Source organism: Pocillopora verrucosa, chromosome 1, assembly GCF_036669915.1.
Source record: "Pocillopora verrucosa isolate sample1 chromosome 1, ASM3666991v2, whole genome shotgun sequence".
NCBI lineage: Eukaryota > Metazoa > Cnidaria > Anthozoa > Scleractinia > Pocilloporidae > Pocillopora > Pocillopora verrucosa.
Genome location: NC_089312.1, coordinates 36,189,549 through 36,205,870, shown reverse-complemented (window position 1 = coordinate 36,205,870; position 16,322 = coordinate 36,189,549). Strand labels below are relative to the sequence as shown.

Below are 16,322 nucleotides of genomic sequence, written 5' to 3'. Positions count from 1 at the left end.
AAACAAAACAGATTTACGAACGAGACTTGACTCTCCTTCCAAATCATTATTTTCGTTACTTCTTAGTCAGTTGGTTGGCATATTAGCTCGATTTGCCCTATTTTATCACTATCTTAATTTGGCATAAACTTTCATTCGATAGGCAGATCCTTTCCCCCGACTTGTAGCTTCCTCCAAGTACCACTGTCCTCCACAAAGACAAACCAAGGGCTACCCACTATCCTCCTGACAGGTATCTTCTCTCCCCCCTCCCTGATCAAAGCCAGAACACAGCATACAATCATGGATTAGTCCTTAGCGACTACAATCTCACTGTTGCCAGGAGACCACAGATATAGATACTTTTGTATTGTACTTGCGTGAGAGAACAGTAAGACTGAAGGCGACCCTAACTTGTTAGTGAAAAGACGCGTAATATTTCAATGGTTCGAAAACATCGTAATTACGGCATTATTGAGATGAAAGTTGTTTCTTACTGTATAAAACTGGCTCAGTAAAATCATCTTTTTTTCCTACACGCCGATAGCCTACACGCTATCATTTGTTACTAATAATTATTTTAGGTCTGTTTCGATTCCAAGCTTATCGAATTTTTACTGAAACAACAACGAAAATGATAAACATGTTGTAACTGTGCGTTTTTAGAAGAGTTTGACTTTTCGTTTTTGTTTCATTAAAAATTCAATAATTTTAATAACGACATTTTTCGAGAGGATCCATTGCAGTTTTTAATCAATTGTATTTTACAGGCAGATTATCCCGTTAACTTGTGTACTTTGGAGGTGATATAATATTACTAAAGGTGTGTTAACACTTAATAGAAGTCCTTCTTAAAAGATATTGGTAAAAAAAAGTAACATTAGAAGAGTCATCTTGGTATTGTGAAATATTCATTATCTGGTTTGATCAACTCTCGTATTCTGTCAAAAGTGTTGACAGCTTCAACTCGTCGTTTAACTTTGAGCAAAAAATACGAAACTAGGGCGAATAGCAAATGTAGAATGATATCGAAATCAAAGTTAAAGCGAATGTATAAGCTAAGTTTTACTCTGCGCTCATCTGCCGGCCTGTCATCCAACATTTCTTGTTCACGTCATCCATCGGCAAGTTTGGTGTCGATCCTTCCTCAGGCAGGCAGGCCACCCCCACATGACGATTCAGCTGGGCTGGTTTGTTCAATTTTTAGCAACGTAACCTAGTGACTTGAACCAAGTGGGTTCTTGTAATTCTGATGTAATCATATCTTTTCGACCTCGAGGTCCTGTGCATAGGGGTCCTTGCCATACCCTCCGTGAGCTCCCATCCTACAGTAAACTTCAGATCAGCGCATCATTTTGACAGTCAGAGTTAATTCATTTAGTTCAAAGAAAATCTACCGTTAAATATTTTTGAACGCATGGTGTATAATATAGTAACGTTAAATATTTTTGTACGTATGGTGTATGATATTTTGAATCGAATCTGTTGAATGAGATTCTCTTACCCGAAAATCGATTTGCTCCCATCTCGATATCTGCCCGGATGGAAGAACGACAAATCTTGTTTGTTTTGATTAAGAAATATTGACACTGAACTTGAAGTTAACGCTGTGGGTGTTGGCTACTCTGTAGAAATGATTTTGAAATGAAATATTTGCCACGCCGGAAGTAGACCGGCCTCGAAGAAACTCAACAGTAGGAGTTGAGTCTGGGGACAACTTGCCATCCTTGCTTGCATTAATTATGTCGGCTACACAGATATGCAAGATGGCAGACCAGGAAGACGGCCTTTACTCCTCAGAATTTGATGACGAATTTAAAGACGACATTGCAGTTTCACTTTTGCCCAGGGAAGGTGACGAACCTGAGAGGAAAGGAATACTCCGGTACTCCAAACTTAACCCAAGAAGGGCAGCCATCATTGTTGCTGTTTCATTTGTGTTGCTTCTTGTTATTGTGCTTCTCGCTGTTTACGTTCGGTCGAGTTCAACCAACAAGGCGCTTGATCGCCAGAAGAGCACTATTTCATTGAGGCTGCCAAGACATCTATTGCCGATAGAATATCATGTGTATTTACATCCTAATCTGACAACTTTTAAATTCTCTGGGAAAGTTGATATTTCTCTGTACTGCAATGAAGCCGCTAACAATATTACACTTCACGCCGGAGAGAAACTTCATTATTCTAATGTTCAAGTATCGTTTGTTCCAGACGGGGATGACAAGGAAAATTCAAAACTTATGGGAATTTCGAAAATCTCTCGACTTTCAGGTGAAATGATCTACATTAAACTGAACAGCAAAGTTGAACGAGGCAAGAATTACTATCTGTCCATCGAATTCCACTCTGAGTTGAATAGAGGTCTGTCTGGGTTTTACCTGAGCACATATAATTCCTCATCGGGCGAAGTAAGGTGAGAAATATCTACTAATTCTATCTCAATTCATTTAGAATTAATCTTAATTTTGAATCGGGAACAGTCTTTTGTTCATGCACTCAGTCAGTTTTGAAATGCCCTTTTGGCAGGTAAAGTACGCATGTAGTTCGGCTCCATGCCGTAAAGAAATTTGCATACAGGATGTTTTTCTGTGTCCACTTATGAAATAGTTTGTCACGCAATCTTTTGTCTCAGAACTTGGGGCACATTTGGTCAGTCCCAAACTGTGCGGGTGACACAGTACTGAGTGTGATATGATTGTTTCCGTGATAGGTGTAAATCTCGTTCGGTTTAAGGCCGTTTTCCAAGTGGAGAGGGGCGGACTAATACGTCGTTTCGAGCTTTAAAGCGTTTGCCCTCCAAACGACTCAAGGCCAAAATTTGGTGAAAAAAATATGTACAGAGATTCGTTTTAACACTAAACATAACTTTTTTCCTCTTGTAAATCTGCTTTTCTGGCAAAAAAATATTTCTTCAGGAAACAAATAGGAACGTACCAGGCACAATAAATCAAATGATCTTAACATTCACTTTTGTATCTGCCTCGGCTGCAAAATTACTTATCCTCGTAAATAAGAGATTGAATAACGAAATGCGGACACAGTCACTGATGAGAAGTTTACTTGGTCGCAGTAACTGTGATTACATGGAAATGCCCCTTAGTTTCTGATGCTCTCAGTTTTGAGAATCACAGATCCCTCCCAAAGCGAAGAGAATGTATCCTGTCTACGGAGTCATGAGGAACAGCTGTTTTCACCAAGTTTCCCACGCTCTTATTCTGCACGGTAAACAACGAAAAGGTGATAATGATAGCTACGAAAAATAACCTTCTATTACTGATCTATTTTACTGCATTTAGATATCTTGCCACGACTCAGTTCGAAGCAACCGACGCAAGAAATGCCTTCCCTTGTTTTGATGAACCTAACATGAAAGCAAATTTCACCATTGTCATGACGCGAGAAAAACGCCATGTGGCCTTGGCAAACATGCCGCTGGATCACACTGAAGGGGTAAGTTTAGCTCTTTGATTCACCATTAAAATATTTTATGCCGTAAGACACCAGTTAGTGGCGTGCTGTAAGGTTATCGACCCTGACTAATTGTGTAACATAACGTCTGGTTTGGTCTGAGTTATTGTGTTGCAGTGCTGTTAAGTAAGGAGACGCTGTACTCTCACAGTGTGTTTCTCCTCCCAGAAGTGTGGATCCCGACGAACTGTTAGACACGAATACTGTAAGAACACGGATACTGTAAGAACTGTTAGGGGTAACAATCAGTGGAAAAGGAGGGGTTCTGTAGAAATACCCTTAGCCCCTCCATGCGATATAAGCCGGTGTCCCAGCGGATTTGGACCCCCCGGTCCAAATCCGCTAGCAGATACGGACCCCCCGGTCCAAATCCGCTAGCGGATATGGACCCCCCCGGTCCAAATACGCTAGCGGATTTGGACCCCCCAACAAAACTGAGTGAAAACATCGTCCTCAACGTTCTAGTAAAATGGATGATACTTTACGTTCCAGTGCGTACTAAAGTATGTTTTTCATTCAAAACACGCGTATCGTTAATGCATACGAACTGGCATCCCGTCGGATGTTTCTTTTGACCAAGGGAAAATGCACAAGAGTTAATTTGATGTCTGGAGAGAGGTCGTTTTTGAACCTTTTCCGCGATAGTCGAACACCACTAGATTCAATAGGAGACAAACTTGTGACACTGATTTATTTTGTCATTATTCAATGCCCGAGTGTTGGGACGACATGGTTCTGTGCGAGTTGTGCGAGGAATGGTTTCACATGATTTAAGACTACCCCGGAGGGCGAGTGGCTCTGCATTGTCTGCAGATCGCCAGACTCTGACGTCTTCGTAATTGTTAAGGTGTTATTTTGGATCCCTCAACAGTTAATAATCATTAAAATTAGAAAATAAGATTGAGTTCGATGTAATAGTCTCCATTTTTGTTAAGACGTTGACATTAATGTTGATTAATGTTGATTTGCATCTGAAAATAAGCTGAGAGTTCCAATAGTTCAGAATAGAAACATTTTTACTTATCATAGGCTTTACGAACGACTTGTAGTAGGAGTAGTTTCTTCGTTCTTGTTCAGAAACTGTTTATTGTTATTATTTTAGAAAATCAGACTGAGTTATTTTTCTGACTGGACGCAATAGTCTCCACTATTGTTATGACGTTTCGTATCAATGTTGATTCGCATCAGAAGAAGCAAGGATTTATCGTAACAATTTCAATAGTTCGAATGCAGTAGTTTGTTCACATCTGATTCTAACGTTTACTGTACGACTCGCTCAAACAAATGCGGTAGAATTGGAACGAAATGACTGTTTTTTTCTTTTACCTTTATTGAGGAATGTTGTGTTGCGATTGAAAAGAACATCGACAAAAAGCTTGCAAATAGAATTAGTTACCAAATATGATACAAAGGATGCTTAAAAGGAAAGTTTGGTAGGGGGGGTCCAAATCTGCGAAGGGGGGTCCGTATCCGCTAGCGGATTTGGACCGGGGTGGTCCAAATCCGCCAGCAGATATGGACCGGGGGTCCAAATCCGCGGGGGGGTCCAAATCCGCTGTGACACCGGAATTAACATCAAGGGGGAATATACCACTTACTTTACCAGTGTGGGTTTTGATCTGTTTTGGTCTATAGAAGTACCCTCCCGCCTCCCGCCTCCCGCCTCCCGCCTCCCCCCTCCCTGGGGATAAGCCCCGTCAGGTAACGTGGAGCATTTGGTTCGTGAGTCGAACTTCCCTCCTTTGGTTTGGGTGACGTCTTTGATGTGAAGTTGTGGTGTGATATTTAGATTTGACTTTGCTGTCTGTTTCAGTGCAATGACACGGTCAAACTTTGCACGGATCACTTTCAACAAAGCGTGAAGATGAGCACGTATCTGGTGGCGTTTATCGTTTGCGATTTTAAAAGCATCACGAGCAAAACTTCAAAAGGAGTTACTGTAAGTTACAACTCAGTCTACGTTTATTTTAGATGTGTCCACAACAATAAGTGAGATATAACACATTAAGACAGGAATGAATAATCTCTTACATGATTGTTCGAACACGCGTATCTTATTGATGAACATGTTTTATTTAGGTCAGTGTGTGGGCCCCACCAGAGCAGATTGATCAAGGTCAATTTGCTTTGGAAGTTGCTGTAAAGGTTCTGGAGTACTACGAAGACCTTTTTAAGGTGAAATATCCACTTCCAAAGCAAGGTATTTACCACTCATTGCAGTTATTGCAATTATAGCGACATACATAACCCGCTTTATAATTGAGTATGTAATAATTTTGATTGTGGTTTTCCTACCCTGTAATAAAGGCAAAGCGAGTCTTCAGGGAGTGTACTAAAATCTGCCGTTACCCTTACGCTCTAAAAGCTTTTTATATTTTTAACTGAAGTATTTAAATGTTAAATGAGAAAAGATTGTTGTTTTTTCTTGCGCAACAGATCTTGTGGCTATTCCTGACTTTGCCGCTGGTGCCATGGAGAACTGGGGTTTGATCACATATCGATTGACGTCTCTGCTTTATAACAAGAACAAATCTTCTGACTCAAACAAGGAAAGAGTAGCTGTGGTTGTTGCACACGAACTGGCTCATCAGGTTCGTGTACTGGGAAAATATGTCTTTTGAGATAAATCATAACCAGTACAGTTTCCTCAAATGTGATTGGTGCACTAACTACTTTATTTTTCACTGATTATTTTTTATAGTTGTAATTGGACAGTGTAATCGTACAGTGTAATCGGACAGTTGGCTATAATCGGTCACCTGTAATACGGCAGTTGAAGCAGCCAATCATTCTGAGGTAATTTAGTATTACCAACGAGTTGATAACGTAAATTGGCCACCGTTAAGAGCTTTGAAATTCTTAACGGTAGCCAATTTACGTTATCAAATCGTTGATAATACTAAATTACCCTGTTATACTCTCTCACCGTCGCAGCACCACAGCTTCTTCAGAAACTTACCTCCTTCAGTCACACTAAGTCCATTCAGCCAAATCCAATAAACACAGAATTGATCACAGTGACCATAGCAGCAATCAGTTATCCTAAGAATAACTGGGGAATTTCCAAAATGGAGAAATTTTTAACTTTAGACATTGTCTCCATAGGAGATACTAGTTCTAGGTGTGTTTATTTTTCCGGAAATTGTAATAGTTATGATAAATTGGAAACAGGACTGAGTGGAGTCCAATTCTGTCTATAATCATACTCGTAATTAACAAATCGGACTCCAGCTTCGCGGTCGTCCGATTTTGTTAATCGTTCTTATGATTACAGACCGAATTGGACTCCACTCATTCCTATTACCATTATTCATCAAACTTCTTTATCGCATGTGATGTCTTCTTGGTTCGGTTGTTTGTTTATACCTAAAATATCAACGGGGTTAATATGTTTGTTTTTAGCTCATACGGAGATACTGATTACTGTTTTTAACACATGTAACACATTCTTTTTCAACTTACAGTGGTTTGGTAATTTGGTAACTATGGAATGGTGGAATGACCTATGGCTTAACGAAGGATTTGCCAGTTTCATGGAATTTATGGGAGTAAACCATACCCAACCAGACTGGAAAATGATGGAACTATCCATTTATGAGAACTTCCAGGGAGCAATGAGTGAAGACCAGCTCAGTAACTCTCACCCAATAATGGCTGAAGTGAAAGACCCAGCGCAAATTAATGCTCTCTTTGATTCAATTTCTTACGATAAGGTAAGACATACGCTTTAAAATTGAGATATTGAAATCTTGTTACGGTAATTACATAGGTGAAACTCTAGAACTTACATACAGAAGCTTGCGTAGCTGTCGCGTGTTCAGCATCACTAAAACGGTCTCTCCTGTTTTCAGGGAATGAGAATTAATTTAATTGGATGTTTAAAAGTTCGTTTTTCAGCAGTGTGTGAAACGAATCGATCTAATTCCTCGGTGATAAATCATTTCAGTTGATTGTTCCGTCATTAAGCTGTCACAAGAAAATCAGGGGCAGTTACTTAAGCGTGTACAAACATTTTATTTGGAACTTGTTGGTTTTTCAGGGCGCAGCCATAATCAGAATGTTAGAAGATGTTCTGGGAAGCGAAGTTTTTTTCCAAGGATTACAAAAATATCTGAAGAAATACAGCTATAGCAACGCACAGACGAATGATCTTTGGCAGAGTCTTACTCAGGAAAGTATCAGCAGTGAGGTGAATTTATCTTTCGAACGAACTGTTGCAGTCACTCCTTAATATTATATCTCTATTAATTGAAAAGGAAAGCATTGTAAGGTTGAAGCCTGCGTCCATACGTGGAAATAGCCATACTTCGTATGTATTAATTTTCGTTCTGAAACTGAGAATTTTAGCTCATTGCTTAGTGCAATATATATCTCAGCATTTGAGAGGAAAAGGAACCCCCCCCCCCATTACTTAATCATTGCAGTGAATAGAATCGTCGGTAATTTCTCTTCTAATGAAAAAAAGTATTAATACCGTTTAACTGCTAGAGGGGCAACTAACCGACTTGTGGTTTTTAACCAGTTAATTCGGTGCGAGTATTGTTGGCGTTGATTATAGAGCTCGGGTGACAAGGCAGCACCGATTTTCTCAATAGATGTGATTTCCCTGTTACATTGATTTCCAAAATCACTAGCAAGCTTAAAATACTTCAACCGCAAAATCGTAGAGACACTGATAAATACGATAAAAAACTCGTTAGTTTTAAGAGGGATGAGATAAGATAAGATAATGTTTTTGAAAGTCAAATACACGGGGAGTGGTCTCCCAATCTCTCAAGCCCGACGCTCATGATGTGGGATATAAGTGTTTTTTTTTTAAGGCTGGTTTCTACGCTTCTGGTCACTGAATTTAACATGCATCCTGGGGATTGCAACGATTATTATATGGAAACAGCCAGACCTTTTGATTAAGAGCTTTCAGACATGTTTTGAAGGATTGAACTAAGGATAACGTGAGGACATTCATCCCATGTGTTACAGATAGAAACCAATACATTTCGTAGACTTTTGGCCTTACTCGCTGCCAATCCAGTGTAAAGAATTTGCATTCTTTTCATCAGGAATCTTGCGAATAAAAGTAACAAAGGAGAAAAGTAAGCTAACAAGTAGTAGATATTAAATATGAAATTCTTTGGACAGGGTGAAATTAACGTCACAGAAATGATGACATCGTGGACAAGTCAAATGGGGTTCCCTGTTATTTCCGTCAAGAGAGAAAACAAGATACTGCACATAGAACAGCAACACTTTCTTGTCCATAGTAACGATAAACAGCTAACAGCTTCTTCGTCTGACAGTCGGTAGGTGTGACCACTTGTTAAGTTTTGGTTGCTGCCACAAACAAAGTAAGGAGGGGCCCAGTTGGTGAAGTGGCGGGGCCTGCGTTAGATTCCTGGAGTTGCCTTTGCATTTAAGTTTAGTTAATTGAAAGTTTTCTCTCGTCCTTGGTATAAAAAGTTTCCTCGCCTTCTTACGTTTTCTTCCCTCGAGTTCAGGCTGTGGATGGTTTCTTTTCCTCACGACCAGTTGTCTTCTGTTTTTACAGACCAATGTGGGTAGTTCCATTAACTTTTGTAACGCAGCAATCTAAAAACAGGAGTTCGGTTTTGATGAAGAAGAGAACGATAGAAGGTAATCAACCTGTCGACTGATATTCACAAATCTCTTAGCTCATTTACCATTAGGTGGTATACTACAGGGTGGAGAGCGGTGTCATAAGAGTACAGTGAACCGTGAAACTCATTTGACCGTTTGCATCGCTGGAAACAGGGCTTTTTATCACAGTCAGCAACCTAACTATTGATATCAAAACTGATGAAATATCTTTTACCGCATGCTCTCCAAACTCAGTTACCAGTCTCCTTATTTAGTTCAAGTTTCTGGGAACCTACAATACGTTTACATAGAGGCTTGTTCAATTTAACTTGTAAAGTAGTGTTATGTGAAATGGGAAAGGTAGAATGTATCTTCAACCAATGCACATTACCAATTGATATTTTAGTTTTCGGTTTGTTTTCTTGCAGTTAAATTAAGTCCAGACTTGAGTGATAAATCGTGGATAAAAATGAATGCTGGACAAACTGGATTCTACCGTGTGAATTATGAAAAAGAAAACTGGGACAAACTAGTTCGTCATCTTCATACTAAAGCCAAGGTACTAATCGTTACTTCCGAGATTTATTTAATTTGAGGGAGATTGATTAAAAACGGTGATGGAAAATGAAATGAAAAATGCTACCTTCGAAAAAAAAGAACAGGTTTTACACAAAGTCGGGGCTAACCCAGTTTTTTCCTTGAAGGAACCTGTCCCTCCATAGTGATGTGAGTTAACTCCTGTTCCTATTTCGGTTGTTCTTTATTGAGGTACTGCTATTGTATTTTGCTCAGGTATTGAGTACCGTGGACCGCTCAGGTCTGTTAGACGATGCTTTGAATCTTGCTCGGTAAGTAACCCTTTTTTAATTGCTTTTGGTTTGTATTTTTAAGTGATTGTCGATAAGTTAGGAGAAGAGAAAGCAGTCTTTCAATCAGAAATGAGGAGATCAGTTGCTATGGTAACCTAGCCATGGCTGACTTCAAGAACACAAAGACACTTGTGTGAAGAATAAATACTTTGAGGCCAAGAATACAAATTTAGGAAATAGATGGGTAAAGGGAAGGAAACGGCAAAGTTATAAGGATATTTAATAAACCGGCATCTGCCGCTAATGCAGCCACCATATGGATATAAAGTGAAGCATGATGTTACGCAATGATTTCACAGAGTGTGAAAGTTCTACTTTCCCCCTTTTTTTCATGTTCACTGCTAGGAGCGGCATGTTGGATTATGAAGTGGCCCTAAATCTCACTTCGTACCTTACAAAAGAAAAAGAATATGTCCCGTGGATGTCGGCGATTGATAACATGGGTTACTTTGCCATACAATTTTCCACTTACGACTCTCTGAAAGGATCAAGTGATTATTATCCCACGTATAAGGTAATAGAAATAATTATATATTTACAATGTATTTTTAGACAACAATCATATGTGAGTTTTGATGTTTAGTAATAATATCATTTCTGAAGGGTTATCTCCAAAACCTATGTTAATTAATGAGTGAAAACACAGTTTGTAACCAAAACGCTAATAGGAGAGTTATCTTGGACTTACCACACCTCAAAAATCAGTGATTCCAATACTTCAAATGACGTGATTAAAAATCAGCTGGCGGCGGGGGGGGGGCAGACCAGTCGGCTATCTATTGAGTGCAGAAGAGAAGTTGGACTCGGGAAAACCAAGAACAAATCCACTGATTGACTTAATGGAGAGGACTTGATCATCAGATTTAGATGTTAGTTCCAGTTCCCTAACCGCGCTGTACTTTTAGAACTATAACGTCTCCACTATGTCAGCAGACGTTTATTATTGGATTGTTCTGTCACTTTTTAGAAATATGTCTCGTACCTGCTTCATGATATTGCTGCTGAATTGAGCTGGGAAGAAAAGGACGATGATCCACATTTGAGGAGGTGTGTTACGCTGTACTTATTTGCTGTATTGTCCTCAATCCGTTTTTCTCCTCCATTTACAGAAATCGTGCAAAGCTATGATAAACATGCTTACAGTAACACGAGAATAAATGGCTCAATAAAATAAGGGAGTCGAAAAGAATTTTTTGTGGTACCGTTTTCATCTTAGATATCTTCGACCTGCTCTGTTGAAAATGGCCGCCATTTATGAAGATGTTCTTCCGGAAAGTAAACAGCGTTACACAGCCAAAGCTAAGAAGTATTTCAACGACTGGCTTGATAAAGGCAAACCGTGAGTATCTCTTGTAATAGAATAAAATTACAAAACAAACCGGATGATATGTTCATTAAATTTAACGACGTAATGTGCTTTAATTACTTACCTTTGGCAAAACTCGTGCAGCGTATTCCATGAAATTGTTACCTAGGTTGTATATGGTATATACAACTTATTGTTATACGTATATACGGTATACGGTCGTTCCGTACCCACGATTGTTCCGTACCTCATCGTTTTGTGCCCAAATGCAATAGAATCGCATCCAAACCGCTGATCGATTGATAAATGAATAAAGGGGGTAAGTTTCTTAAGAAACTGTGGTGATACGTCGGTGGCGGAGTATAGCAGGTAATTTAGTGTTAACAACTGAGTTGAAAACGTAAATTGGCCAAAGAGTAAAAAAGCTGACGTTTCGAGCGTTAGCCCTTCGTCAGAGCTCTTACGAAGGGCTAACGCTCGATACACTTGTTCCAATTACCTCAGTCGCCAGCGCGTGAACAGATATCATCGTTGTCTACGACAAGTTCGTAGAATCAAGCGAGTGACATATAAACAAAAAATATATTTTGTGTAGACTTGCGACCTTCTTAACAAAAAAAACTTGATTACTGCCCAGCGCGTGAACAGATATCATCGTTGTCTACGACAAGTTCGTAGAATCAAGCGAGTAACATATAAACAAAAAATATATTTTGTGTAGACTTGCGACCTTCTTAACAAAAAAAACTTGATTACTGCCCAGCGCAAGACAAGTGTGATATTTTTAATAGAGAGTCTATTGCTCATACATGTGACTCTTTTTGCAATGTAACAGCTCGTGTAGATGTGAGATCTTTTCTCCAATTGTTAACTTTATTAGTTTGGGTACGAAACGACTCAACTGACTGGGTACAAAACGACTGATACGAAACGACCGTGGGTACGAGATGACCAGTAACCGTGTATACATCGTTGACCAACTGTCCACTTTCCAATAGCTTAGTGAAGGGGCTTGTCACCAACAAACATGAAGACCCTGGGTTCAATTTTTCTCCAGTTATAGCCAGCGCAACTGGCTGTTTGTTGGGCGCTCAATGAGAATTCAGCCGGTGGAGCCGCCAAGAACAACAGATAAGCTCTATATTTTCACGTTCCAGACCTCTCATGGCTTCAGCGTTCTTCAGTTTTCGCAGCTCCGACGAACAACCCTTAAAAGAGAACTCGAAACCGCTGGCTACTCAGTTTATATGCACACTCGTTACAAATGACCTGAACATCTTTCTTTTCTACTTTACTTTCACTATAGGATTTCACCGAATGTTCGTTACGCCATCTACACGATTGGATTAAGAGTAGCAAATGACTCTGTGTGGACGAAAGTTTTTTATAGATACCAGACTGAAACAGTCCCATCGGAAAAGAAAAAGTTGATGTACGCGCTCACAACTAGTCAGAACGAAGTCATTTTAAAAAGGTAAGTGGTGAAAAAATACCTCGATTTGTGTTCAGAGAATTTCAAATAAAATCCATATCCTAATTTTGAGTGTTTTTCTTTGTTTTTTGTTTTCATCATTTTTCGTGTCTTTGTTATTTGATTGGTTGTTTGTTTGTTTGTTTTTTTATGGCGGCTATTGGTAAGTAGGCGCGCTTAAGAGATGGAAAACTATCTGTGTGAGGGTCTGGAGCCATCAAAGAATTTTATTTAAATGTGAGTTTAGCGATGACGATGGTGAAGACGGTGATGATTATGAGGACAAATTTAAAGAAATTACAGCAAGCAGCTGTTGAATCTCATGAACTAATAAACTTTTCTTTATTTCAGATTGTTGAAGTATTCATTGGATGAAACTAAGATTCGTTCCCAGGACTCCGTGTCTGTCATAGATTCAATAGCCCGCAATCCTCAGGGGAGTTTATTAGCGTGGCAGTTTGTACAGGATAATTACCATGAATTGTACCAAAGGTAACCTGTAACTGTTTGAATTGTGAGTATAAAAAGCAACTGAGGCACCCATTTTCTTACTCGTAGACCTCATTTTGATTGATACGGTGAAGTTAGGCATATGGAAATAAATGTGATTTTCTTTTCAAGAATCGGAAGACCGTTCAAACAAATAGTTTCCTAATCTGAGTAAGTTTAAGTCTCTCCGCTCGAGAAACTTTGAGGGGAGGGGGATGATGGAAATAACGTTTTAGGGGTGTCAGTGGTTTTCTGGTCCAGGTATTTGTACACACACGCAGGCACACAAATGAAAGCCGAGATTCCAGACCAACAAAGTTGACAGTAACTTTTTTGGTGAAATCTCAAAGCAAGCTCGAGTTTTTTTTTCTAGTAATAACTGAGCACGATTTGTGTACGATCTGTATACCAACAAAATTGTTTCAGAGCAAAAAACCACTGCTCAGGTCGATTCCGCTTTGATTTTTTAATCATTGCTCATTTTTCTCTATTGAATTTTCCCCTTACAGTATCTTTGGTTACTTAATAAAATTGTTTCACCTTTCACTTTCATTTACCTCCCTCGGCAGATATGGGGTCGGCTCTTTTGATTTTAGTCGCTTGATCACGTCGAACACCGCTCACTTTAACACAGAGGAAATGAAAACCCAGGTGAGAAACATTACCACTTCTATGGATAGTTGCCATCAGATGTGTCCATTCATTCTACTATATGGAATAAAGATTGTAAGATCCTTTGGTAATATTCTTAACCTTAGAGAGTCACGTTGCATCCAATTCGCAATTATAAGGGATGTAGTGGCCTAATGTTCAGTGTGCAAGTGCGCTAGACTACGGGGCGAGTGTTCATGGTTCGGGACCTGGCCGAATGATTGTCTCGTGTTGTTGGGCAAAACCCTTTATTCTCACAGTTCCTCTCTCTCTCTCTCCACCTAGGAGTATAAATGAGTGAAGCCTGATGAAATTCTGGGTAGAAGCCCTTGATGGGCTGGCATCCCATCCAGGGGGGGATGGTAGTACTTTTAGTCGCTTTAGTCATGCTATACAAACCGAGATAAGCTCCGACTCGTTATTAGGGGCCGCTCGGCTCCACTACAGACTTCAATTGTAATTTGCTTCGAGTCGAGTGTTTCACGGTTTTGGAAACCACGCAGTTGATTTGAATTCGAGCGAACACATAGCACAAGTTTGGGTTAAAATCAACTGTTTAATTTCAAACTAAACTCGCGCCACAGTTTAATGCCATGTTATTTCACCTATTTTATGTTTGTATTTGTAGGTTAGCCAGTTTTTCGCGAAGGTTAACCAAGGATCTGGGGAGAGGGCTGTTCGTCAAAGTCTGGAAAGTATAGAAGGAAATATAAAATGGATGAAAGACCACGGACCTGCAGTGAATAACTGGTTGAAAAACTTTCTCAATGGAAAAAACGTCAGCAAGTAGTATCATTACGTGATCTGTCGCCGCGATTTCCCAAAGCACGGTTGAATATGCACGACAGCGGAACGATTTCATGTAGTAAAACAGTCGATCCACATGTACAGTGACGACTCTAAATGTGATAGAGGTGTATCTTTAGTATAGGTGTGACAAAAACTTCAGTAACTGCATTGGATTGGAAAACGTAAAAGAACAGGGACAAGGCATTATATAGTTTAACTCTAGTTTGGGTTATAGAGCTTTCCCAGTACACCCGAAGACACACTCAGTATTCCAGTCCTTATATCTAACTAGTAGTGACATTTAAAATCGGCGGTAGAGCTGTGCCTTTTTTTTAATGAAATTGCACCCAAATATTCAAAGCCCATATCTATTAGCTTCCCCTGTATTTTTTTGGTAATAATTTTCAACGAAGAAACAAACACTTGTACAAAAATGATTCCACAATGGGAGTTGCCTGAGACTGTATGTAATGCTTTCAATTACTGACCAAACATTTTTACATTTTTCTTACCTAAAACTATGCGTCTTTTCATTCTTAAAACAAAGTTCATTAAAAAAGGAAAACGAGATTTTGTTGTTTTTACTTTCCATCCGCTTGCGAAGTATTTACTTTCACATCCACGCCTCGTCTGAAAGTTCTAGCAATTTCAGCGTGCATATCTAGATATATCCTTAGGGAAAGCGGGGTAGATTTGGCGTTTGTGGTATTGTCTTGTGATTTCTTCCTGGGCAATGTGAAAACAATGTTTATGAGTGCTTAGTGTGTCATCGCTATCCTAGAGATAAAGGGCGATGTAGGTTCTCTTATCTGCAGCGATAAGTTGAACCACTTATCCATGGGTCTCTTTAGACTTCTTATTCAATTGCACTCGTTAATTCTTGATTATCCACTGTGTTTTTGTGTATAAGTGGTTTACTTATCTCGACGTATTGTTTAGGCTTCGTCAAAATAATGTCAGAAATGTCACCTACCGATGTAACATTTAGCGAGCATCTTAATCTGCCAGTAATTCAGAGATCTTCACACGTTTCATGAAATGCTGTATTGAACTACAGCCGGTAAAGCGGCAACGAAGTACCTGTTCTTGGCGACTGTCGTGTTTACATCAAAAGTTGCTCTGCGCTGCTTTAGGGTAAAATTTCCGCACAGCCCCATACTATTGTAAAACAAATCTGTTTTCTCAATGGCAATGCATTATTTTTTTCATTGTTTTCTCTATCCGAGAATTGAATGCATAATGTAGTATGCGGCTGTGCGAAAATTTTACCCTGCTTTAGTTCAAAAGTTGAGACTCGACTCTGGTTAAAAAAAATCCTGCTCGTCGATTAATACGCGTCCGGTTATCAGTCAGGCTATGTAACTGTCATGCACTTTTGCGGTGACTGCTCTGACAGCTTCGCTCTACAGATTTTATTGATGTCATAAATAGCGTCAATCAATTGAAATTTATACTGATTTCATGAAATAGCTACGTTTGACCAGGTTTATGTACAGTGTGAAAATGGTCTTTAATTGTGTAGGCCGAAGAAAACTTCGGCTAACCAGGAAAATTTACATCTGGCATTTTAAAGTTGATAAATTTGAATGTATAGAGTAAAGCACAGTAGGTGGATCGAAGTAAACTCCTGCTCACTGAGAAATGTTCAAATGCTACTGAATAAATGAATGGATTCAAAATGTAGAATAAAGCATACTATTTGGTA

At 39.3% G+C, this 16,322-nt stretch overlaps 1 protein-coding gene across 1 annotated transcript; it reads left to right on the top strand.

Moving 5' to 3' along the window:
- The first annotated feature begins 1,704 nt into the window (after positions 1-1,704).
- LOC131798400 (endoplasmic reticulum aminopeptidase 1) lies at positions 1,705-15,198 on the top strand. The gene is made up of 18 exons (XM_059116041.2): positions 1,705-2,392; positions 3,276-3,429; positions 5,261-5,386; positions 5,527-5,647; positions 5,884-6,038; positions 6,912-7,160; positions 7,487-7,636; positions 8,587-8,747; positions 8,993-9,078; positions 9,471-9,601; positions 9,835-9,890; positions 10,257-10,425; positions 10,879-10,958; positions 11,128-11,250; positions 12,524-12,691; positions 13,040-13,180; positions 13,747-13,828; positions 14,457-15,198. The coding sequence occupies exons 1-18, from the start codon at positions 1,722-1,724 to the stop codon at positions 14,616-14,618; spliced, it is 2,985 nt and encodes a 994-aa protein (XP_058972024.2). The 5' UTR covers positions 1,705-1,721; the 3' UTR covers positions 14,619-15,198.
- Positions 15,199-16,322: the final 1,124 nt, after the last annotated feature.

Coding starts and splice junctions, on each gene's coding strand:
- LOC131798400 (XM_059116041.2), top strand. CDS start 1,722: ATGTCGGCTACACAGATATGCAAGATGGCAGACCAGGAAGACGGCCTT. Junction 5,387..5,526: donor AAACTTCAAAAGGAGTTACT/GTAAGTTACAAC, acceptor TGTTTTATTTAG/GTCAGTGTGTGGGCCCCACC. Junction 12,692..13,039: donor AACGAAGTCATTTTAAAAAG/GTAAGTGGTGAA, acceptor TCTTTATTTCAG/ATTGTTGAAGTATTCATTGG.